We start from the raw sequence: 26,008 nt of genomic DNA, 5'->3' as shown, positions 1-26,008 counted from the left end.
CACACCTAAATTGAATGGCCTAAATGAATAGTGAGAGAAACATAACTACATACAACTAAGCCTTTGACATATCAACTTGGAATTTTGATTCGAATGATTCACCACTCAAGGAAAGTATGAATGATTCACCATGGGTAAATATAGGTAGATCACCACACAAAGAAAGTATGAATGATTCACCACGGGTAAATATAGGAAGATCACCACACAAGGAAAGTATGAATGATTCACCATGGGTAAATATAGGTAGATCACCACACAAGGAAAGTATGAATGATTTACCATGGATAAATATAGGAAGATCACCACACAAGGAAAGTATGAATGATTCACCATGGGTAAATATAGGTAGATCACCACACAAGGAAAGTATGAATGATTCACCACATTAAGGATGTGCACATTTCAATCTTGCAGACAATGATGCTCTTTCAAGCAAAGCCTTCATTATCTTGGTGATATTATATTAAACCTTCAGATCCATCCCAGATACAAGTAGTTATAAATTCAAAGCTACAAACACTAAATTACTGTTGACCAGCACTGCATCTCCACTGGTGATGGACTGGGATTTGAATGGAGATCCGACACTCTCTGTCTGGATTAGTTGATCTGTAGAGGATGAAAGAAAGGAAAGAGAAATAATATTACACAGTTAAGAAAACCTTTAACTAGGTCAATACAACAAACATCTGAACATACTTTTGTCAAAGTATAAGGTACATCATTGAAGTTTAGAAAAACATATCAATCCAATCCAATAGTTTTCAATTAGGAATTTCCAGAAGTAGCATGTGATCAATGATCGACCCAACGCGCTGGGTGTTTTTTCAAAACCTTCTTGGTTTAAGAACACTTACAAAATAAATATAAACAAGTGTGGGGCCTAATTAGCATGCACAATTGTTGACATCCTATACGAAAGGTAATCTTAAGGAGATTTTCGAATGGATTCATTTTACTGGAAAGATTTATTTTAAGGAACTTTCTGCAAAATCAAAACTTTCTTATAAACTGTCCATGTTTGATATTACTTTGATTATTTGGGGCGTGACATGGCCGAGCGGTTAAGAGCACAGGATTCAAGCTCTGGTGTTTGATCAGCAGAGTGTAGGTTCAAATCCCGGTCGTGACACTTGCTACGTAAAATTGGGGAGGTAGTGCTTTCTGCTTTACTGGCCAGGCTTCGGACTGATGATACCAAAGCCTACATCCGTATACTGTAAAAGGGGGTAACCCTGTTTCAGCCCTAGGAGTAGGTGGCAACGGCCTCTGGAATAAAATAATTGTAGCCCACACCTTGAAGTGGCCTTCAGGCCTTGTGTGTCTGGCGACTTGCATAAAAAAAAATATATAACAAAATAAAATAAAAATAAATAAACATGTTTTGGATCTTACCATCTGAAGGGAGATGTACAATGCGCAGCTGCCTAGTTAGTTGATTGGTAACTGTCATTTTAGCTTCATTAGATCTGTATTGTGCAAATAAAATCTGAGTTAATTTTAACAGTCTTTGTTTTAGTTTTGTATTTTTCCCCAGGTAGAAATTCCACTCTATACAATTTATTGTCTTTTTTCAACACAAGACGAGCAGGGTATTCTCTTTGAAATGTCAAGACCACACAGGCCTTATTTCAGAGCCATCATTCCAAAAGAAGAAATTTACAAATGGTTGCACCCGCAAGTTTACTATTTACTTTCTTCCTACAAATAATAATGAAATTGTACATATATTGTTCCTTGTGGTTTTGTTACATGACATTTAAAAAAAAAGTAGGATCCCATACATGTATAAGTTGGGCCATCTCCTGCCACTTCACAGACTGTATAATAAACTTGCAAAATATATTGACATGATAGGAAGACCACAAAGTAGCTCAGATGGTAATCCAGAGATTGTAAGTTCAAATCCCGCTCCTCTTTGTCCAACATTCAATGTGAATTCCCTGGTTATACAGTATATAAGTTACTGGTTGTATGACTTCTGACTGTGGCAACTCCAAACATGGACAAAATAGGGATACAACAAACATTGGGGCTAGCTACGTTGGTATAGCCCTTACACAATAGTCCATTGATTGCAAGTTTATATTCCGCCCCAGTTAGTTTTTCTTTGTTTTGTATATTTTAGCTGCACCCAGTCAGTGTCCCTTGTGGCTAATTACTTTATTCGCGATTTTTTAAGAGAGGATTTAGGGATGAAACTCAATGTAACAGTCACACATACGGCAAGATTAGCATTTTGACAATTTAAAGCACTGTTTTCAAATTTAGGCTGGAGGCATCCCAAATTTGTTTTTCTTCTCCTGAAAGATCTTGCCAATAGTTGCAATGATTGGTATAGTTTTGTTTGTAACCATGTAAACAGTAATTTACCATCTCAATGTTGATACACATGTCTGCAGCTCTCCAGTTAGTTAATTGAAGGATGTCATTTCAGCTTCACTGGATCTGTAATATAAAGTTTTATCCGAGTTAATTTTACCAAATTAAAATGGAAAAACATTCCTCGTTTTAGTTTTATCTTTCCCCTAGAAAATCTTTCTTCTTTGTTCAACACAAATATTAATGAAATTCTACTCAGTCAGTGTCCCTTGTGGTTTTGTTATTTGATATTTGAATACAAAAATGGCATCCCTTCTAAGCGATTCCTGTCCTGCCTCTTCCCAGGTTGGTCATAAACAGATTGACAGAATGAGAGACCACTCTGCTCAGCTCAGCTGGTAGAGCACCTACACATTATTCCAGAGTTTGCAAGTTCAAATCCTTTGTCAAACATTCAGTGCAAATTTCCTAGACATACACTGGTTACAGGTTGTAATGCTACTGACTTGCATCCCCCCCAACAATAGCGACAAAATAGGGAGACATTAAACAAGGGCTAGCTTGGTCGAGCGCCATATGCTAATGCAGAGATTGAAAGTTCACTTTTCAGCTCTAATCAGGATTGTTATGTTGCAGTTTTCTCAGCAAGTAGACATTGTATTGAGCTGAAACTTTCAATGTAACTTTTATGCATGTACAAAAGCCAATCTATGGCTCTACCTGTAAATCTTAAAGTTAATTTTGTAATTACCTTTTGATAGATTACTTTTGAGGTAGGCTTTGGACTCAACTTGGCAGAGGGCTCTTCTTGCTGATGCTGACACATCATACCTTGAAAAAAGACAAACAGAAAAATCATTTTTTTATAACGTATCCAACAATATTTATTTTTAGGGTGAATTGTTTTAAGGCCACCATTTTCTTTTGTTTAAATATCTGGAAAGCCTGAATGATCAAAGCACAAACATTGAATTTAGTTTCGAGTTAATTACAAGTTTGTTTTAACCTTTTTTCTTTCTCACCCAATGTTGGTGGCCTCAATTTTTTGTCAATAATTTGTTTTAGGGATGCCAGTCAAAAGCTATACAGCTGTTAACCGGGACTGCATACTTGTAGCCAGGGATGACACTAGTGCTGGGCGAATAGTGAAATTTTGTTATTCGGATACCGCTGGCCAACTATCCGAAATTAACCGAATATTCGAATAGTTTTTTCGCCGCTAGAGGGCGCTATAAAAAAAAAAAAAAAATTATGATATTAGTTTTAGACAGTGTCACTCGGTTCATTCAAAAAAATGACCGGATCTAATTTAAAGATGGCGATTTGCTTTTTCTTTTGATCGTGATTGACTCTACGTGAAGGAAAACTTTTGTAATCTTTGAACAAATTACGTCAGAAATGTCATTGTTTTAACTCTTCACGGAGGTGAGCATAGTTAAATACTTAATTTATGCTGTATTATGCTGTCTTAATAGAAGTTTCATTAGGATTCAGACAAAACATTCATGTCAGTTGTTGCCCTATGCGGATATCCGGTTAAGAAAAAAATTAATTCGCCCAGGCCTAGATGACACCCAAGCTTACAGATACAACCAGACAAGCAGCAGCCTTAAAATGATGCACCTTTTTTATTTCAACTATCAACTAATCAAGCAAAAGGGAAACCAAATTTAAATCATATTGAGTTGAATCAAGAAAATTTTACTAAATCGGGATTTGTATACCACAAATGCTCACCAAAACTATAGATGTCAAATTGCTCTAATATTTATGGCTAAGAATACTCACTGAAAATATAGACTTTGACTAGCCCTGATATTTCCAGCAAGGAATGCTCCGAAACTAATAGATGTTGACTTGTTCTAATAATGTCTAACTATAATAGGAATACTTAGTTACATGTGTTTTCATGTACCTGTTATATGCTTACCTTCAAACAAGAACTGTTGTTCTTCACTTCATGTTAAGGTGGATTAATTGAGAATTCCCTGGTTTACGTCCGACACATCTCAGTGGATCATTGTTCTTGGTGTACATCTCACCCACTCTACACAGGGAGAAAAAAAAATCATTTAAATTAATCAGATCTTTTAATTGATTATTAACTCAATTGCTGATCATTTCTTATGAAAGGAATGTTTAGACAGTACACTAATTTTCACCAGACAGAATACAAAGGTTCGTAGTAGTCTTAATGATGAATGTTCAACATGAAATTAGAGTTTCCATGACATACTATGGAAAAGAAACCCAGCGAAAGTCTCATTAAATCAACCAGCCAGCTGATCACTCCGTATGTGTATGCGTTCGAGGTCAAAGTAAACCAATAATGTATGTACAACTTCACTATGTATTAATTGTACATAGTACACAAAACTTTGTGCACACACCAATGCAATGGGGGTTTCCCACGTACTTTGATGACACGTAAGGTCAAGCAGAATTTGATTGGCTACGCCAAAAAAAGGGTGCTGTGTGTTCCCTTTGATCGGTGGCAAATATTGACCAATCACTGCTTTTTTTATCACTCTAGATAGCTGAATAAACTTGCCAAGTCCTGTCACTTGCCCCTCTTCATCCAACATTCCGTTTTCACGAGAGGACCATTTACAAAAGGACAAGCTGAAAGTTGTCAGCGCATTTGTGTGCACGGAGAGCATAAATGACCATTTTACACGACTGAAAAGTGATCTTATTAAGTGATGATCGGTGAATTTTCATGTCATAATTCAATAAAACTTTCATAAAAAGAAGGAAATTATATACTTCAAATACTGCTGCATGCCCAAATTCCAAAATTATTTTGTTTTGCTGTAAAGAAGCACCAGGGAAAGGGAAAAAGATGCGTTTAAATGCATTAGGCCTATGCTTTTTCTGTAATATTATGAAGGCCTATGTCACTGACAAGCAAACGAGACAACGTTTCTATATGCTAGGCTACTCTTAAGCCTGGTTCTTTACATCCTGTGAATACGATGCAGAGTTTTTGAAAAGTTTCCATATGGCGCCACCACTTGTCATTCAATCTGATGGTGATTCGCAGAAAATTCATGAACAATTTCTTCTTTCTCAAAAAATACACTTCAGAGGGAGCCGTTTCTCACAATGTTTCATACTACTGCTAACTTTCCGTATGGCGCCACCACTTTTTCACTCATTTTTACAAAAAGGGATATCTCATTCTCATTGAGTTGACTTTGAGTCATTATGAATAAATGATTGAGGTAAATTACAGTATACTAATTACTATTACTATCCCATACCGAATGAAAAAGTGGTGGCACCTTACGGAACTTTCCCAGGATAACTTTCCGTATGGCGCCACCACTTTTTCACTCATTTTTAAAAAAAGGGATATCTTATTGAGGTAAATTAGATACTATATTATTTTATATCGAATGAAAAAGTGGTGGCGCCATACGGAAACTTTTCCCTTTACCATACTATTATCTAGTAACTATATCAACCTCTCCCCATTACTCATAATCAAGAAAGGTTTAATGATAAGAATTATTTTCAGTAATTACCAATAGCGTCACTGGCAACATAGGCAATGTCTTGTGTAACGCATGTAAAAGAACCCAGTGCACATATCGAAAAGAGAAGGGGTTCGCCCCGGTGTTCCTGGTTGTGGCTGCTTAATGCGCCGTAGCACCTTGTAAAAACCCTTATATTAAACTTATAAGGTGCTAAATAATTGGGTCTCAGAATTCATCACTGCAATAACCTATCTTTCTGTAGACCCAGTAACTGGGGCGCTGTACTCCTTTTCAACAATTTTTGACTTTATCTGTCGTACTAGCGCCCCAGGGAATGGCACAGAATTTTAACGAATACCCAGTTTTTCGCGACACCCAGCCACAAAAAATGCCTCAAAATGACAAAAAGACCAAACAAACTAGCTCAAAAATCGCCTACTCTATTCTCGATACGTCTAGGATGTAACATCAGGCATTTAATTGTACTCACGATCATTTTTTAAACTCCAAATCGATGATTTTTAACTCCGCATCGTGGAGCGATTGACAAGTCTGCGATTTTCGGATGTGTATGGTAACGAAACATGGCGTCGCGTTGTGGGTGGATGTCCATCAACGGCTGTTTAATGCTACACTTGTTACAGGCGTTGCAGCGAATGCTATACATTGTACACGGGGATGGGTACAGGCGCTGCAGCTAGCGAGTGCCCACGTGCGTTCAATCATGGTCAACGTAACTTACACGGTGCCGGGTTGTTGGAAAATTATCAGAAAGGGGGTGAAAAGTTCTCAGAAAGGGAATATTGTCTGAAAGAGGGGATTTTTCTGGTCTGAAGTCTGCTGGATGAAGCTGGATGGTTCTGGATGAAGTCTGCTGGTCTGGATTTTTCTGGTCATCGCCCCCCCCCCCCAAAAAAAAAGGGGAAAAAAAAGGGGGAAAAAAGATGATAAATAAATAAATAAAAATTCTACAGTGACACTGGCAGCACTAAACATTATAAGAAGCAATTTAACCATGCACAAAAATCGTAGGCCTAGATGAAGTACAGCGGTTTTTATTTATTTATCATATTTTTCCCCCTTTTTTTTGGGGGGGGGGGCGATGACCAGAAAAATCCCCTCTTTCAGACAATATTCCCTTTCTGAGAACCTTTCACCCCCTTTCTGATATTTTTCCAACAACCCGGCACCGTATAAGTTACGTTGCCCATGATTGAACGCACGTGGGCACTCGCTAGCTGCAGCGCCTGTACCCATCCCCGTGTACAATGTATAGCATTCGCTGCAACGCCTGTAACAAGTGTAGCATTAAACAGCCGTTGATGGACATCCACCCACAACGCGACGCCATGTTTCGTTACCATACACATCCGAAAATCGCAGACTTGTCAATCGCTCCACGATGCGGAGTTAAAAATCATCGATTTGGAGTTTAAAAAATGATCGTGAGTACAATTAAATGCCTGATGTTACATCCTAGACGTATCGAGAATAGAGTAGGCGATTTTTGAGCTAGTTTGTTTGGTCTTTTTGTCATTTTGAGGCATTTTTTGTGGCTGGGTGTCGCGAAAAACTGGGTATTCGTTAAAATTCTGTGCCATTCCCTGGGGCGCTAGTACGACAGATAAAGTCAAAAATTGTTGAAAAGGAGTACAGCGCCCCAGTTACTGGGTCTAATCTTTCTGAAAGTTTGTATATACTCAGCGCCTTGAGTACCTTGTTTGGTAGATACGTGCGCTATATATAAGACTTCGATATTAATGTCTTTCAAATCAATCGAATGTGTGATTTTAAATTTGAATTGGCCGCCAACACACAACGGTTTAGCTTTGCTTACATTTTTTACCACTAAATCAATCTCAAATTCACCAAAAGGAATATTCTGCGGGTTCTATAGATCATATTTAACTCACCTTGATCTATTGTCAGTGGATTTTCTGGTCTGAAATGGCTGTAAAATTTGAAATACTTTGGAGGAAAAAACATCGAGGTCGTCAAGTCAGCCATTTTGTCCCTCTTTGCACGCACGCGCGGATACAATTAATACGCACCCCGCCCCCCCCCCCAAGCAGTAAACAAATTTGCATAAAGCTTTTACTTAGGTGGGAAAACGACGCTTCCGAGTCTTTCACAATCACAAGAGTGTAACAACAAAATAATTTGAAGCACGATTGTATGCAGCTTGTTTCTAATATATTTGGGAAAGGAAGCACTACCCCCCTCCCCGGCTTAATAATACCTCCGCCCCGCCCCCACTCTTTGTGGAGTGCGCCCTCTGTAGTTTTGGGGGAAGCATTAAGACAAATCATGGCGATCGTACATGTGTTGACCTTTTGAGACCTTTTCGTGTCTTTGTGAACTCTTGTTGACCAGTGTTCTGTAGTGTGTAAGTAACTTTTATTTCAGTATATTTTGAACACTCAAGTTGTCGTGGAGAAAACATGTTAGGCAAATATATAATGTTGTGTCGTCATTAGGTAGTTCGTACTTTTTTTGTTCAGAGCAGAGGCAGATTTAGTTTAAGTTTGCATATGAATCATTACAAAACGTACGACCACCAGTGTCCATGTACATGATGTAGACCTATGATGTAGCATGTGTAGCCAACCACCTTGAGCTTAACATGCTGGATGGGCTGTTTATGGCTTTTAACACCATGATTGATTGATGGGAAAAGTTTTTGTATGGCGCCACCACCTTTTCATTCGATAAAAAAGCAATATGAAAATTGAAATAAAAGAACATGATGATGTAGCCTGAACAACTGACGTCACATTTTGAGGCTCGTGAATAATGCCAGAGACCTGCCTCAAAATACGGCGTATAGATTTACCTTTGACCTCAGTCATTTCACATAGAGATATGCAGTCAAATTCTATTGCGAACTTGAGTTGAGAGCATGTGTACTGTTTGGGCAGCTATAATATTAATAATAATAATAATTAACCAACAAATTAAAAGAAATAGGCCAAACAATATTGAAAATTTTGTTAAAGTTTGTCTGCGATAATGATAATTTTTTTTCTTTTTATTGCCTTAAAAATATCTATGGGTTTGCAATAAGCCTATTCGCTATTGCAGCTGCGCATGTCCGTTACTGCTGACAATGCAATTTGTTTATCTCCCGTGACCTTTTGACAATAAACCCGGGTATTGTCAAAAGGTCACGGGAGATAAACAAATTGCGTTGTCAGCAGTAATGGACATGCGCAGCTGCAGTAGTGAATAGGCTTATAGAGGGCACACGGATGATCCAGAACTGGTCAAATTGGTGAGGTTACTTCTCCCAATACCTTTTCAAGAGCATTGATTTTTCTTTGCCCATGGATACTTGTGAACCTCATAACATGTTTAGGTAAACTGTTAAGCACTTTTTTGTTCAAATTGTCAAAGAGATTGCAATGAAAACATCATGAGTTCAAAAAGTGATCCGGAACTGGTCAAATGAATGTACTATATTTGTCTTTTTTGTTGGGGTCTTCAAATGCTATTTTATTTGAAACTCCATGATTCCAATGATCTGAGGCTTACAAAGCAATTTTATTTCGCAAAAATTTTGTAACTTATATAGCAGCAATTTAGTGTCTAGATTTTCATTTGTGCCAACAGGACACAAACAAGAATTTAATGAAGTAAGGAATTATTACAGTCCATTTTAATCATAATGATTATTTTCATCCTCAAAACAGACAATAAACTTACCGGAGACTGCTTTAGTAACAACATCAGGGTTGCCAAATTGGATCTGTACTTGTGGAGCTTGTGACTGTATCCAACCAACGTAAACTTGAAAGCAAGGTACACCCTTACCTGGTAGCATACGGTTAATCGAGGAGTGCTCTACACCCAGCAGGGTGGTGCCTTGAGGTAATTAATTCTAATTTGTTTACAAGTATTCAACACATGTATGTACATTGTTTGCAGATGTACGTGAACCAATCATGCTGCAAGGTCGAAAAGACACCTGTGACCGTAAATTAAACATTGTTATCTTGGTTTAAATCCTAGTACATGTAGTTTAACAAGCAGAAGCAGCTTTGGGGATTTTTTTTTTGTGAAAAAGACTGACATCCTTTCCTGTCTGCTTAAATCAAAGATCCAAAGTTTTTATCTATTAGCTTTTATATTTTCAACTCCATGAAGACTTTTGAACTTTATATGAGAATTTGTCTACCAAATTGACATCAGATTGTACAATGTTCAGCTGACCCTGTAAATCGAGCACTTCGTTCTTCCATTTTGGTGTTGTATACAAAGGGGAAGTTAGGGCATTCTTGCTCTGTAACAACACCCAGATCCCTTTTGTTAAAAGTAATCAGTTTCAACCGGTAGAAAACCCCGTCTGCACACCACAAACCAGACCATGCTAACAGTTGTCACTGCATGAGTAACAATATATGTAATTCATAATATTAGACTCGTCCATCATCAGCAGGTTTTGATGTACATGTAACATTGAATTTTGTTGATTGTTCACAGGTAAAGATTTTTGTATGATCATCTCTATCGAGGACAATGTAGACATTCCATCTTAAACCTCAACAGAGAAAAACCTATGGTGACACTTACAGCAGGCTATCTGTAGATTAAAGGTAAGCTCAATGATGCTCAGATTACTTGGTTTTATTTTCCGGATGTCGTCAGCTTTTGAATATCATAAACTGTGCGCTGCTCCTCATGGGAGAAAAAAATACATTTCAAAGTAATTTGGTTTGTATATTTTTTCAGCCCAAAAACTTTGAATCTGAGAGACGATTCATGAATGAATTGATTTTCAGATTTCTGAGAGTTTGTTTCCATTTGCAAATGCTGCGGTTAGAGATGCCATCACCCCCGTGTCACCTTGATTGATGTGCGTGTAAAAATACAGTGAATTTTATGTGGTGTTTTCTCAGCAAGTTGACACTGAGTTCACCTGAAACTTTCACATGAGACCTCATTGTATCTTTCTTGATAACGTTGCCTATAAATCAACATTAGGGTGACAAAAACCAACCTATGACCCTACCTTTAATGCCTTACTTTCTTGACAAAATTATTAGATTTTTTTATGGGGTTTTTGTGACGCAAAACTCTTGTTCTCTTGTTGTTACAGCGTGTTGAGTGACAAGGTGGATGCTGCATCAAGGAGAGAAACACTAAACTGGAGATGTCGGAGTTGAACGGTTATGTCTCCACAGAATTTAAAGGTAGCAAGGGCTTACTTGTTGCAGACGGAGACTGTGGGAGCTCATTTAATAAACTTGACGTCAATGAAAATGGTTTTAGGATTTCACCTGGGATCCGAGATGAGGGTTCAGTGGTGGTTGATGGCCGGTGTGTTTTGCCGATAGAGGAGAGGAGTGGTAGCATGCTGATTGAACCTGAAGCTGGCGACAAATGGTTGGTTAAAGATGCAAGAGAAGGGGGCAATCATCTTGGGGTGTTACCAGAAGCTACTGATGGTTGTGTGTCTTCGACGTTAGACAAAGATGGTGTAATTGTTTCTTCGTCGTTAGACAGAGACGATGCAATGATTGAATCTGAAGCCAGCAATGATTTGGTTGATCTACCAGAATTTAACGATAGTTTGGATACTGCATCTGAACTCGGCAATCAATTGATAGTTCTACCTGAAGATAGCGATTACAATGAGTGGGAGATCAGGGATCATTCTTTAGTTCTGCCTGAAGTGAAGGATGGTTTAGCTGATGCATCTGAACATGGTGATCACTTGTTAGTTCTACCTGAAGTTAACAGTTTTTTAGATGTTGAATTTGAACCGGGCGATCGCTTGAAAGTTCAACCTAAAGTTCAACCTGAAGTTAGCGATGGTTCGTATGATGCATCTGAACATAGCGATCACTTCGTAGTTCTACCCAAAGTTACTGTTGAATTGAATGAAGCATCTGAACAGGGCGATCACTTGGTAGTTCTACCTGAAGTTACTGATGATTCGAACGATGCATCTGAACGCAGCAATCACTTCCTGGTTTTACCCGAAGTTAAGAATGGTCCTATTGATGCATCTGAAATCAATGATCTGCCGATTACACCTAGAGAAAGTGATTGTACCATATCAGGAGGCAGTGTTCATGAAATGATTTCACTAGAGGTCAGCAACAGTTTGACTAAATCACCTGAAGGAAGTGGTGGTACAAGTGAAGTCGAGGATGACGTCACATCTGCACTGGAGACTAATGATGAGGGTCTCGTTGCACTTGAGGGAGGGCTGGATTCATTAAACACAGAGGACACCAGTATTGATCATTCAAGAGCAGTGGGAGATAGCGGTCTTGATCCAACTGACATACGAGTGACTAAGTATGAGACATCCATCAACACCGAGTCTGAGAAATCCATTAACACTCAGTCTGAGACATTCATCAACACTCAATTTGAGACATCCATCAACACTCAGCCAGAGACATCCATCAACACTGAGACTGAGACATCCGCTAACACTTACCCAGAGACATTCATCAACACTGAGTCTGAGACATCCATCAACACTGAGTCTGAGACATCCATCAACACTCAATTTGAGACATCCATCAACACTCAGCCAGAGACATCCATCAACACTGAGACTGAGACATCCGCTAACACTTACCCAGAGACATCCATCAACACTCAGTCTGTGACATCCATCAAAACTGAGACTGAGACATCCAACAACACTCAGTCCAAGAAATCCATCAAATCTGAGTCTGAGACACTCATAAACACTCAGTCTGAGCCATCCATTAACACTCAATCTGAGACATCCATCCACACTCGACCAGACACACCCATCAACACTCAGTCTGAGACATCCATCAACACTCAGCCAGACACATCCATCAACACTCAGTCTGAGACATCCATCAACACTCAGCTAGTGCCATCCATCAAAACTGAGTCTGAGACATCCATCAACACTCAGTCTGCGACATATATCAGTGCTTCACCCAGTGAGGACAGACCTTCCCGGTCCTCTTCCGAGGAAGAGCAGTTCAACTGCATCATCTGTGGTGAGGGGTTCTCTGATCCAAACAAACTTTCATCTCACAAACTTCTCCATTCTGTCAATTTCAGTAAATGTGAGGTTTGCGGTAAAGCCTTCTGGACTACGGATGATCTACAACGTCACAGACAGTTGCACTCCATCGATCATGATAGATGCTTTAGTTGTGATGTTTGCAATTCTGCTTTTAGTACAAGAAGTAGCTTGTTGAACCATCAGACGATTTCACACCCATGTAAAGCTCAAGAATCATCTAAGAAAGTCAACCAGGAGATCAGATATGTTTGCAGACACTGTAAGGACGTGTTTCCATGCAAACAGGAGCTTCTTGAACATGAAACCGTCCATGCAGAAAAGAAATCATTTATCTGTAATAGGTGTAGCAAGGTCTGCACCAGTCTAAGAAGTCTGCGGTGGCACATGGCAACGCACAAGAATAAGAGTTACCATTGCGCTAAGTGTGGGACATCCTTCAAGTCATACTACCTTTTTAGCAGACACAAGCAAGTCCATAAAGACAGACCGTTTTCTTGTGATATTTGCAGGAAAATGTTTAGAAGACAAGAGGCACTCAGAAACCACTGCAGACATCATGAAGAAGAATCTCTCATCTGTGACAAATGCAATAAGAAGTTTAAGACCAGAGTTGAATGGAACCGACATAAGAGAAGTCATAAGACTGTAAAAAAGCATCATGATTGTGATGTGTGCAACAAGTCCTACAAACAAGCTGCACATCTCAAGAAGCATAAACTATCTCACAAAAGTACACCTAAAAAGAAGCCTCATTCATGTAGATTTTGCCAGCAAAGCTACAGCAATCTCACTCAACTGAGTCTGCATCTTCAAACTCATGACAAGGCAAAGCTAGGAACATCATCTGGTCGGAGTAACGGCTACAATTGTGGAATTTGCAGCAGTTCTTTCACGACCTTCTACAGCATGAAAAAGCACAAACAGATGCACAAAGAAAGGCCTTATATGTGTAGTATTTGCGAGGAGACGTTCACGGTGGATGCTGCACTACGTAGACACAAACTGAGAAAATGTTCAAGTGGCTACACTTGCGAAGTCTGCAACGAGAGTTTCAGCTCCACACATCAGCTGCAGAGTCACAGCCTTAAACACATCTCATTGAAAGCCTACATGTGTAGATTCTGTCATGAGTGTTTCAAGACCACAAAGCAATTGAGGAAGCACATGTTACTCCACACAGGCAGCAAGCCTCACATCTGTCAGGTGTGCAACAAGAGGTTTGCCGAGTTTGAAAAACTCACAAGACACAAGAAAATCTGCAATATCCGTCTGAAGTCTGGTATGCTCTCAAAAACATCTAAGCAAGCTCTCGACCAAAACAAGACCTCTAATGAACAACCTGTAAATGAGGGGTTAACGGGTGTAGATGATGCAACATCTGGCGAAGGTGGGTCGATGCTGGTTGAGATGTCATGTGCTGAAAGTCTTGACTGTCCGCAAGAAGTCTCTGCAGATCCTGAGTCATCTCAGATGAGTGACACATCAAATGATGCAAAGCCAAGTCCAAAGGTAGACCTTCTCATCAGTGAAATAGAGAAAAAGAAGTTGCAAGTCTGTCTTGAAAAATTTACAATCTTCATTTGTGATGTTTGTGACAAGAGCTTTGCATCGCAGATCTTGTTCGACCGACACATGGTTAAACACAATGAGGAAGTGCCTCAAAGGAACCAGCCATTTGAAAAGTCTGTGCAAAATCAAGATCAACAGCAAAAACAGAAGAGTTTGAAACCTGTTGTTATAAAACAGGAACCGTTAACCAAACCCATAAAAAAAGAAGCTCATGCGATGTTCAAATGTGATGAATGTAGCAGGGCATTCCCTCATGAGTATGGTTTAAATCTCCACAAGAAGTGGGTTCATGCCAAGGATGAGAGTCATCGATGCACAACTTGCGGAAAAACCTACAAGCACAAATTCCACTTTACAGAACATTTGAAAGTCTCAAAGAGTTGTAACCCTGCAAGTGCCAATGAACAGGAGACAGTAAAAGATAAACAGGAGACAGTAAAAAAGCTAAGATGTGATGTTTGTGGTGAAAGATTCGCCTTGATTGACAAGTACAAAGACCACGTAGCCGACCACTTTGATGAAGCCCCAGTGAAGTGTGACTCGTGTGATACACATTACAATCATAAAGCTGGCTTGGAATTCCATAAGGCCTTTCTGTGCAATAGAACAATTGATCCAAACAGTGCTATCAAAGAATTTGTACAACCAAAGGAATTCAAGTGCGAAGTTTGTAACGGCAAATTCTCTTATATTATTCGATTTAAAGACCATTTGAGAAGCCACAGTGATGCAAGGCCATTCAGCTGTGAGGCGTGTGGTAAATCTTTCAAGTATCCGCGTGACATCAGAGTCCATGAGCTCAAACATTGTCCTGGAAGAACAAAAGCAAAGCCCAAGAAAGTAACACCAATGGGAAATTTCAACAAGCAAGCCGGTCTCAAGCGGAGGGTTTCAAATCCCCGTAAATGGAAGTGCAAGCATTGTGGGAAAGACTTCACATCAAAGGAACTCCTCGGTTTGCACAGTCTTGACTGTGCACTCCATCAAAAAGGCTGTCTACCGTACAAATGTGATAAAGAGTTTGAGCACCAAATTGACATCCAAAAGCACAGTTGTAATAGCAAACCTGTGGTTTTTAAGAGTTTCACATTGAATTGTAAAGTTTGCGGTGAAAAGTTCAACAGATTTGTACGTCAGGGTACTGAGCATGCAAACATTAAGTGTAAGAGCTGCAGTATTGTCAAGACAAAACCTACAGGAAAAAAGAGAACAGTAAAACCTAAGAAAACCGTGCCAGGACTAAGTGCCACTCACAATGCAACCGCCAAAGGTTCTGAGAAAGCACAAAGCAAGTCGGCAATGATTCAGAAATCCCCAAACAAGATTAGCAACAATATTTTTGCAAACAGGACTCCACTCAAACAGCACAAGCAAAACCACAATGAGAAGTCGTTTAAGTGCAACAAGTGTAACAGGAAGTTTGTTATGCTTCAAGCCCTACAGATGCACAAGCATAAAAGCCATGGCTCTTCAGACATCCGATACCTAATCCAGAAAAAGGTGAAGTGCAACTTTTGTGATAAGTTGTTTCGTTTTCCATATGAGCTGGAGAGACATGAGGTTACGCATTCCTCGGAGAAACAATACAAATGTGAGTGTGGCAAAGCCTTTAAGCTGAAGTACGAACTCAATAGGCATCGACGCAACTCGAAGCATCACAAACATCAGTTAGGTCCGGGACCTCGCAAAACTATTGGATCACCCCAAGCAGCAAAAAGCCCCAAGAGTTCTGGAAAACCAACACAAACAAGGCATGATTCTGAAGAAGACATAGATGTTGATGGTATTGATGTTCTTCAAGCACCACCCCTGAAGCCTGATCCAATGCATTCAGATAATAATGCTAAAGGATCATTCAGTTGTAACAAGTGTGATAAGAAGTTCACCCTTAAGAAATCCCATATGCTGCATGAGCGGAGATGCACCGCTCTACAGTGCCACTTTTGCAGTGTCTTCTTCACTAGTTTAGTAAGCTTGAGGACTCATGAGAAAATACATACCGGGCGTGGAGACACAAAACTACACTCATGCTATTGTGGGAAATCATATTCAAGTGGAGCGAACCTTAGAAGGCATCAGACTCAACAACATTCGACAAAGACAAGCTTGGAGACTCGTGAGAAAATACATACCGGGCTTGGAGACACAAAACTACATGAACACTCATGCTATTGTGGGAAATCATACTCGAATAAAAATAACCTTAGAAGGCATCAGACCAAACACCATCCGACAAAGACATTTGCTCAGTTAAAACAGATTGCGCCATCTGCCGCCGCCAACCGACAACAGTCGTCCAATGCGCGGTTTAAGTGTCGTAACTGTAGCAAGGTGTTCTTGGATCGACGTGGACTGGAACGCCATGAGAAAACCAAGAAATTTAGTCTTGGATGTATTGATGTGCCCAGAGGTAAAGAAGAAACGGCAGTACATCAATCCAAACCATCTAAACAGACGCAGAGAATGGACAAAAACAAATGCATTCGGAAACTGTTAGGCAACAACGTGGTGAAATGTAAAGCCAACCAAAAACCACAGCAAAACAATGCTCCTCGTTTTGGTGGCACCCAACACTACAGACAGTCATTGGAATCCTTTAAACAATACCAACAATTTCCAGAAGGTATTACGTTTGCACACAACCCTGAAAATCATAATCAAGAGGTATTTAGGTCTGGTTTTGGGGGTACACACCCAGAAACCTTTGCAGAGAATGGGCCAAGACCAAGAGTTGTAAGTGAACGATTCAAATGTGAAGTATGTGCTCATGTTTGGAGCACGAAGTCTACGCCAGAAAAGAAGAATAAACAAAAGCATGCTTGCCCAAGTTGTGGTTCTGTCTTCTCATATAAAATCCATGAACAAACTTCAAATAAGAACATCCCCCAAACCAAAAGTGTCTTCAAGCAAACCGTCAAAAGCCACCAGTCACAAAGGAGTGATGAAGAGTTCCCCGTTGTACCCAGTGGCAGTAAAGATTTCCATGAGGAATTTTCTCCTACTAGGAGCAATCCCGCTCACCTACAAGAAGTACCTGGTCCTGAGAGAATCCGTGCCTGCAGAATTTGTGGAAAGTTTTTCATGAAGAATTATATTTTAGCACATGAACAAAGTCACTCCAACGACATTCCTGTTCATCGCAACATGAGTGATACAGACGAGGAGTTTTTGTGCGGAAGTGACGCCCGCAACACAAACGTGGAGAGAGCCAACTTGACACAGCTTAAGCAGAGTCATTGTAAGCCTTACCCCTGTGAGAGTTGCAGTCTTAGTTTTGACACAGTATATAACCTCCAGATACATGCGGCTTATTATTGCAACCAGCTGAAACAAGCGACTGGTGAAGAAACGCAAGAATCCACTGAAGGAGAACAGGGTTTACTCAAGTGTGGAGTCTGCTCAACTTACTTCAACAGCATGCCGCTTCTGGTTGACCACATGAAACGCCATAAATAGGTTAGTATCTGAGGTGTGTGGATTTAGTGGATAGTTAGTGGATCCACTTCATGTAAATGAAGTCACCAGACTCCTGTTGTAACACAATATAACACAATAGCATTGAACAAATAGGTCATTTGCTAATTTGTCTTTATAATCTTTCCGTCCAGCTGGCAAAGTTTCATTGAGCTGCAAAGAAAACAATTATACATTAATGGAACAATTCATGTAGAAGAATTATTCCATCCACAATACCATGTGATAAGATCTGATGATTTTGATTTACAGTTGAATTTTGATAACACCAATAATCTGCCCGATTCAATTCAAATATTTTTACAACAATCATAGTATCTGCAAAAGTATAACACATGATTGGTGGTGATTGAAAAAAACAAATTCTAATGAAAGTTTTTTTTTTTTTTTACAAAGCCCATGCTAGTTACATAATTCTTTTCTATGTCGCCCAATCAAACCAATCTAGCCATACTGAGGTGGGAAAGACAAGTATCCTGGCAACTATTTTTTTTCCAGTGAAAATCAGTTGTAATGATTAATACTAAATTATAGAGGGAACACGGCGTCTGTGCAACAATCGTCTGTAGCAAAGTTTCATAAAATGCAGTCGAGGCTAACATTTGTGTTGATTTTCTTTGCCTTTAACAGGGTGTGTCACCAGGTCAGCATTAAAGGGTGAAGATGTGGAAGACGTGGACTGACTCAGAAAGCCCCGCCCACAAGCCCCGCCCACCATAACAACTGCCTAGCAACTAACAACTGCATAGCAACAGAACCTGCGAGAATGGACTGCATCTCTATCACGAAAGTCACCCGTCAAGTCGCTCATCAACCCAGCACCTAGGTACCCTAATGATGGCAGCATGTTAATAATTTTTAATGTAATTTTAACATTTCTGATTCTGTCTGGGTTATAGGGGCTGTATCATCATAATCAAAGCAGGCCTGTGGCTGTAAATTATGAACTCTCACATAGTTACTGCAAGTACAACCCCCTTCTTATCAAATCTATGGAGAGTGCGCATGTAGGAACTGGGTAAGTCTTACATTAACGACCAGTCTGCTTTGGTCATGACAGCACAGCCCCTATGAAGGGTATATGCATTTATACAATTGATAAGTGAGACATTTAAGGCAGGGTTTTGGTTGTTGCAAAAGACTTTTTCTTTCAAGACAGTGCCACAGAAAACTGAAAAACACTGTGTGATCGACCATTTCAAACTGCATGTCTGAGATATCTATGCATAAAGAACAAACATGTGAAAATTTGGGTTCAATTAGTCATTTAAGTTGCAAGAAAATAATGAAAGAAAAATATCACCGATGACATAGACCTTATCGCAAATACCAATGCGCAAGCGCAGACTGTTGAATGAGGTGCATTGTGGGATATATATGAATCAAATTTGTAATCAGCTAGACCACAATGCACCTAATTCCAAGCTTTACGCGCGCACCCCAGTATTTGCGAAAAGGTCTATGCATGATGTATAGAATGCCTTTCTCAGATTCACATTTTTTTGTGAAAAATTTACTCCCCCTAAAACTAAATTACTTCAAAAAGTGTTGTTTCTAACAATGTTTAATAATATCAACAGCTCTCCGGTGCTGTATTTACATGTATCAAAGGAATACCCTCCCTAATAGCATTCTATCAATGTATGCCGTTCTGTCATTCAGTTTATCAACATACTAATAGTGATAAAAATCTGATATTGTGCCAAAGCTGTCAATTTGAAGCTCAGGAAGTTTAGGGAAGGTGCAGAACCAAAATATAACTTAAGACAAAATGAAGGTCTTGTAAATTGAAAAGAATACCAAAATAAGGATCATTTGTGGTCACTCCTTTCATTTTCAAAAAGGTGTACACAAACAAAAAGATGAAAATGATAATCAGCATTCTTACTTTTTCAAAGCTATTATTTTTTATCCAACCAAAACAGTACAGAATGAACGAACAAATTATGTTAAATAATGATAAAAAGAAATGATGACAAGTAATGATAAAAAGAAATGATGACTTGTAATGAAATTGGTGGAAGGAAAACCAACAATATTATTCTTTTCGGGGCAATGCAAATTACAATGCACATAATTTTAATTCCATGTACATATATGTGTACAGCCACAGGCTTGCTTTAGTAATGACGACACAGCCCCTTTGTCTATAACGGAGACATTTTAAAAATGCACCATTTCTGAACTTATGACTTAGTTGTGATCAATCAAAAATAATCTGTTTGTAACAATTGTCCTCGTGATATATTTCAAGTTTTTCTGATCAATATAGGCACAAAATTAATGCTCACAAAATCCTGAGGAATTATCTTCAGCCTAGGTAAGGGGTATTTGGCTCCGCCAGCAAATTCACTGTACTTTCGGTGCAGGATTTCAAACAGGTAGACTGTGCTGCTTTCAGACGCTTCCTCATGTGACCACCTAGTTTGATAAAAATTTAACAGATTCATTGTTTGCTCTGTGTTTACTGAAAACAAGAGGATGTGAGTTAATGTTTACGTCCAAATCAACTATGTATTATACCTTTACAGGGTTGTTCAGTACGTATAATACTGTATAGCAATTGAGGTGGTGGTAGCATTTATGGTATTATGTAAATAAGTTTTGAACTTTTAAAAAGTGTATTCAGTTGTATTTTTCTTTAGATTTTATGATTGTAATGAGATCAGGGTTCGATTTCACAAAGAGTTAGCCTAGGAGATATACAAAACGTGTGGCTAGTCCTAAGTTAGGATGAGTAACTCGTCCTAACTCGAGATAAGACTAGTCTTAACTCTTTGTAAAATGCACGCGAGGTCTACTAAGTCTTTTGTTATTTTAACTGTCCTGCCATGCCCTGAGTTGTACATGTATCATAAACCTTAGTGTGATCCATGGTTATATGGAAGTTACAGGTTGAATGGCTTTGGGCTGGCACCCTGAACAAAGATATTGACCAGACAGGGAGACCACCCATTAGGGCCTCATACATGCAGCTCAGTTGGAAGAGCGCCACACTATTCAATTCAAAGGTGGCACGATCAAATCAAGCTCGGTCAATTCTTCAGTTGGTTGAATGTTAAGCAACAGTGCTGCCATTTTTGGTTGAAGCAAATTTATTAGCCCAGGAAAAATTATGGCAAAACGACATAATTAAAACCACCGATTTATTTTAAAAAACACAAAAGAAGCCTGCCAGAAATCATTGTACAAGTTGCCCCAAAAAGTTATGTTTGATTGTATTAAGTGTTTGCATTTTTGTTATTAATTGTACTTCCTAGATATGAATAATTGAACTATTTTTTTATATAATGCTGCATTAAATTGACCTAAATAATTTTATTTTTGTAAAAATAAATATCTTTTTTTTGTAACAACCTGGGCCCAATTTCATGGCACCTTAAAGGGTAACAGGTGGTAAGCACAAAATTTGCTGGTAAGCAGAGGCATGATTATGCCCAGTTGCCAGCATTGTTTAATTTAGTAAGGACCATGTCACATAAGGCGGTTTACAGACAACCAGTTCCACACAATCTGCATTTCAACGTACACATGAATTTGATTGGGGTTTGGTGAAACACTATAAAACAAATTGTCCCTTGTCCTGCCGGTGTTCCCATTGGACCAAAGTAAACACCTGGCTATGTCGGCAATGCTTGTCTTTATGAGTGTCAAATTGCATGTAAAAATAGTGTGTAAGTGTCTAATTCATTAAACACATTACTCTGTATAACAGGAAATAACACAGGGATATTGGCTACCAAAATGGCGCAACCAAGATTGGGTCAACTTCGTTTAAGTGCAACAAGCTGCCTGTACAAATTGCCTGTATGTGACATGATTCTTGGATCTCATAATACGAGTTGTACACTGTGGACATATACTTTTTCAAGATGTAATTTCATAGAGCTGCTTAAAGTGGGTGTGTCATCTTGATCATAGGGAGTCTGTGACCAGACATTGAATTCTGAACTGACTCTATTGTTTTTAATAGATGTTAACTTTGCATTGGGATAAAGAATATTAATTTGGGTTTTATGCCTGTGATTTTTTCACAGAGCTCGCCCAAGTACTGAGTTTACAGTGCTAACACACATCTGTGTACATGGGTAAAAATCAAAATTAATATTTATAGTTCTTATTTGTGATGTGACGATCAACGTGCGCATGTGTAGTTACTGTGTGAGAGTTCATGTTTCAATGCCAAGCCACATGCCCAGTCACAAGCAGATAATGATTTTAATGACACAGCCCCTATAATAAACAGCAACAACAATTATAGAGCGCATTCTCCAAAGGATACAAAGTAGACAGTTTTGTGCTTAGCAAAAACTAGCAGGATACCAGTCACAAATAGTGCATGACATCTTTGGGAGGTAACCTTATTCCCTTATTAGATAAGCATCCTTATTAGTTTGTTCTGCTTAGCCACTTTTTGTGCTCATCACTAGCCCTATGAAATTAAGCTCAACAGTGACAGATTGCTTAGCACAACAAAAATTGCTTAGCAAAAACGGGATACCAGCTGACATACATGTACCATGTAATGTTCATTGTCAATGGTTCCATGTAAAATGCTGCTAACAACATATTTGCTTAGCAGCTTCAGCCTCCTATCTCTAAAGTAGTTCAGAGAAATTTATACTCACAGAGAAAGACACAGTTTTGAAGCGAGGGTTCCACCAACATTCAGCGTGACAGTCCAACTGCAAGAATCCTCGGTTGTGAATCTGTGACTTTCAATTGAGTAATTTTGTTAGCGCTGTTGAAATGACAGATGGAGAGAGTTACTTATACCTCAAAGTTTGTTTGCGTAGTTCTGAAATAGAGCAATAAAATGAGTGAACAAGATCAAGTAAGAAGTATTCAGTGGCATAACTAGATGTTTCTATTTGAAGGGGGTAGGGGGAGTGAAGAAATGGGTGTTTGTTGGTTGATATTTTTTCTTCTTCTCTTTTTATAAATACTTTACCAATAAATGTTTGGAATCACAATTAGTTTAAAATTTTCTTAATAAGTTTACCGTTAATAACCAAAAGGTGTTTAATTACAAAATACAACCGAATATTTGGACTGTTGTACCCCCTTCCAGTTATGCCACTGCATGTACTTGTGCTTGTTAGTTCAATGCTGTAAATAGTAGTTTGTTTAATTAGGTATGCGCTGTACTTAGTGATATTCAGTTTTAACAGGTCAAAGTACTGTTTTTTTTAACTTTAATTGGTGGATGGTACATCAACAATTATAACAATTATAATAACAACCAAACAAGTTTATACATGTGCCAAAATGTTCTAAAAAATGAAACTTTCAAGATAATGAATTCTAAATATTTTCCAAAACACAAAGTTGAAAATGTTCTCAAAAATTAGACCTTTAACAGTGGTTAAGCAAATTTGAAAAAAATCTGTTTCAAAAATAAAATGTGTTTTTGAGGGCTAATCTACTTTTCTATAAAATCATTTAAAAAGGTCTACATTTTGACCTGTAATTCCATGAGTTAATGCTACTGGAGTAAATAATTTCATTATTGATAATAAGCACAAATATTTTCAGAGAGCAAAAAGAGTTGTATTTTGAATGTCCTTATTTTTTCTCAAATTCAATCGATAAAGGCTTCCTTATGAGTACTTAACCTAACTGTATTCACAAATGATCATTAACATGATAACAAACTGTTTGTATATCCTAAGAGCTTCTCAAATTTAATCGATCAAGATTTCCTTATGGCTAATTACCTAATAGTATTCACAAATGATAATCAACAAATAAAAACTGTTTGTATGTAATTAATGTTTCTTAAATCACTTGATAAAGACTTCCTTTCTTAGGAGCAATTAGCTTTTTGTATTCCCGAATGATTTTTAACAAATAAAAACTGTTTGGATAGCATATACCGTGTAAAAATGTCTCCAGTAACTTTCAAATTTAACAGATAAAATTTAACATTAATTAGATTCGCTTCAACTTTGGTTTCTTTGATTAACAATGCTCTCTTGAGACAACATGTACACTAAGGGTGGTACATTATACAATTGTTGCATGCTGTGGGGTGACAGGGTCCATGGCGTTTTGTACACTCGAGGAGGAAAATGGAACCCGAGGCAAAGCCGAGGGTGCCATTTCCCCTAGAGGGTGTACAAAACCCTATGGACCCCAGTCACAGAGTGCAACAATTGTTTTGTTATACCTTTGTAAAATTGTTATTCCTCTTCTCGAAGTTCTGTTGTTATCTTCAAACATTATTACGACGGACTATTCATTGTTTAATAAGCAGACATACATTAAGAAACAATTCCCTTGTACCCGCGGTTGTTTCGTACACAGCACTGGAAATCGACCAACGCTGGGAACTATTAAGGTCACTTTTCATGTTACCCGGCCGACGAGCCATGAAACATGCGTTTTTGTTGCGCGTCACATGATTGGTTCTCGACCAATCTAACTTCACAGTTTGTACAGAGGTATAACAAGTACGGTTGATGACACGTCTTGAGTACTAGAGATAATGGCAATTTCAGAATACATAAAATAAACTGTATGTGTACAACCTTGGCACTGAAAGAGTTAATTAACTGCAAATACGAATTGTAGAAAACAATGACTGCCACTTGAACTTCCACCAAGGTCATTCAAAGGTCATAAATGTTCTTCCAGCTTTTCGGTGATATCTCATAAAAGCTACCCCCTTTTGAAAAGAAATTTCCACAGTTTAGTCTTATTGTATACATCTACATTTATTAGGGATTACAACAATAAAACACTTAACAAATCCCCATACCTTCTGGAATTCTGGCAAAACACCACATAACACTTTTTCTCTTTCAGGTGTTATATACTGGTAGCTTCTTCTTCATGAATTCCTGCTTCCTAATCCTCTTTTAAGGCACTGGACACTATTGGTAATTACTCAAAATCAGTTGATAGCATAAAAACTTACTTCATGTACTTGGTAACGAGCAAAGGAGAGCTGTTGATAGTATAAAACATTGTGAGGAAACTCCCTCTGAAGTAACGTAGTTTTTGAGAAAGAAGAAATTTCTAAAATATTTTAAATAATTTAGAGACCTCAGCTGAGGTCTCGAATTCAAGGCATCTAAAAGCACACAATTTGTGCGACAAGGGTGTTTTTTCTTCCATGATTATCTCGCAACTTCAAAGACCAATTGAGTCCAAAATTTCACTGATTGTTGTATTATGCATATGTTGAGATACACCAAGTGGGAAGACTGGTCTTTGACAATTACCAAAGGTGTCCAGTGTCTTTATGCTTAATCCTCATTAAGCTTCATCTCATATTTTGGCACATGGGGTTTCATGCAGAAATGCATAGAGCTGTGTATAGAGTAAAGCAATAACCCTACATACACATGCACACATTTCTGAAGCATCGTGGATGCAGATATGCCCAAGGCTTGTGGAACAAATTTATTTTTCAGGGAACTTCCATTTGTGTTGAAACTTTAGCAAATACATTGTAAAAAAAAAAAACAGTTTTCAGTTGTGTGCATTTAAAGTTTGCACTAAACCATTTCAAACATACTCTAGCACATAGAAAAGAATTATTAAAAAGCCAACAATAGTTGAACATGTCTGTCAATTACAGTTAACATAAGTACATATGCAAACTAATCTTCAAGCAAACTCGACACATAGCGTAACATGGCAAGCTAGAAGGCAACACTCCAGGTGTGATTTGAGCAGTTTTTATTACAAGTTATCACACAAGCGCATGTGGAAACGTAAGAATATAGCGCCTAGGCGTCCCATATCCAACAAGGCCGAAGCACAGTTACAACACACAATACGCAGCCTGTGATATGGGCAGTGCAATATACAATAAGTTAATATCACACTCCGTGTTGGTATGGATCGACCAATCAAAATCAAAGATTCAAGCATGCTTGAAGATAAAAGTTAATTCCACACTTCTTGTTGCTGTAGGTCAACAATCAGTTTCAAGGATTCCAGTTTGCTTGAAGATGATATTAAGAATTTTGATACAGGTCTTCTACAGTTACTTTCATGTAGGATACATATTTATGATTGGCTTCAGACCAGTCCTGCATCCTTTGCCATTGTGTAGAAGATGCCCCCTCGTTCAATCAGCTCACTGGGCGTGTCAAACTCTGCCACCTCACCCGCATCCAGGACCAAGATT

General features: G+C 38.5%; 2 protein-coding genes and 1 long non-coding RNA gene across 6 annotated transcripts in view; 1 reads left to right on the top strand and 2 right to left on the bottom strand.

The window, feature by feature from the left end:
• Positions 1-471: 471 nt before the first annotated feature.
• On the bottom strand, positions 472-7,815 carry LOC139944688 (uncharacterized). Of its 2 annotated transcripts, none has more exons than XR_011787010.1 (6): positions 7,718-7,815; positions 4,256-4,372; positions 3,077-3,156; positions 2,377-2,451; positions 1,399-1,472; positions 472-612 (listed from the first exon to the last, which is right to left on the bottom strand). It is a non-coding gene; the product is annotated as an uncharacterized lncRNA (long non-coding RNA). The 2 variants fall into 2 exon arrangements; XR_011787011.1 differs by lacking the exon at positions 7,718-7,815 and adding an exon at positions 6,295-6,688.
• Positions 7,177-18,631, top strand: LOC139944685 (uncharacterized). Of its 2 annotated transcripts, none has more exons than XM_071941760.1 (5): positions 7,177-7,249; positions 9,494-9,671; positions 10,284-10,396; positions 10,900-17,850; positions 18,499-18,631. In XM_071941760.1, the coding sequence occupies exon 4, from the start codon at positions 10,954-10,956 to the stop codon at positions 17,848-17,850; it is 6,897 nt and encodes a 2,298-aa protein (XP_071797861.1). In that variant the 5' UTR covers positions 7,177-7,249; positions 9,494-9,671; positions 10,284-10,396; positions 10,900-10,953; the 3' UTR covers positions 18,499-18,631. The 2 variants fall into 2 exon arrangements, with proteins under 2 accessions (XP_071797861.1, XP_071797860.1); XM_071941759.1 differs by lacking the exon at positions 7,177-7,249 and adding an exon at positions 8,103-8,190.
• Positions 18,547-26,008, bottom strand: part of LOC139944686 (multidrug resistance-associated protein 1-like) — a 43,869-nt gene continuing 36,407 nt past the window's right edge. The window contains exons 30-31 of one of the 2 annotated variants that reach the window (XR_011787008.1): positions 22,497-26,008; positions 18,547-20,289 (exon numbers count right to left, since the gene is read on the bottom strand). Coding sequence is in view for 1 of the 2 variants with exons in the window: in XM_071941761.1 (XP_071797862.1) it covers positions 25,900-26,008 (109 nt within the window). In the remaining variant the exon portion in view is untranslated. The other variant, XM_071941761.1, reaches the window with a different exon arrangement.

The sequence above is a fragment of the Asterias amurensis genome, chromosome 11 (genome assembly GCF_032118995.1).
Source record: "Asterias amurensis chromosome 11, ASM3211899v1".
In the NCBI taxonomy this organism is placed as follows: Eukaryota; Metazoa; Echinodermata; class Asteroidea; order Forcipulatida; family Asteriidae; genus Asterias; species Asterias amurensis.
Note: the sequence above shows the minus strand (reverse complement) of the source record. Positions and strands in the feature narration are given on the sequence as shown.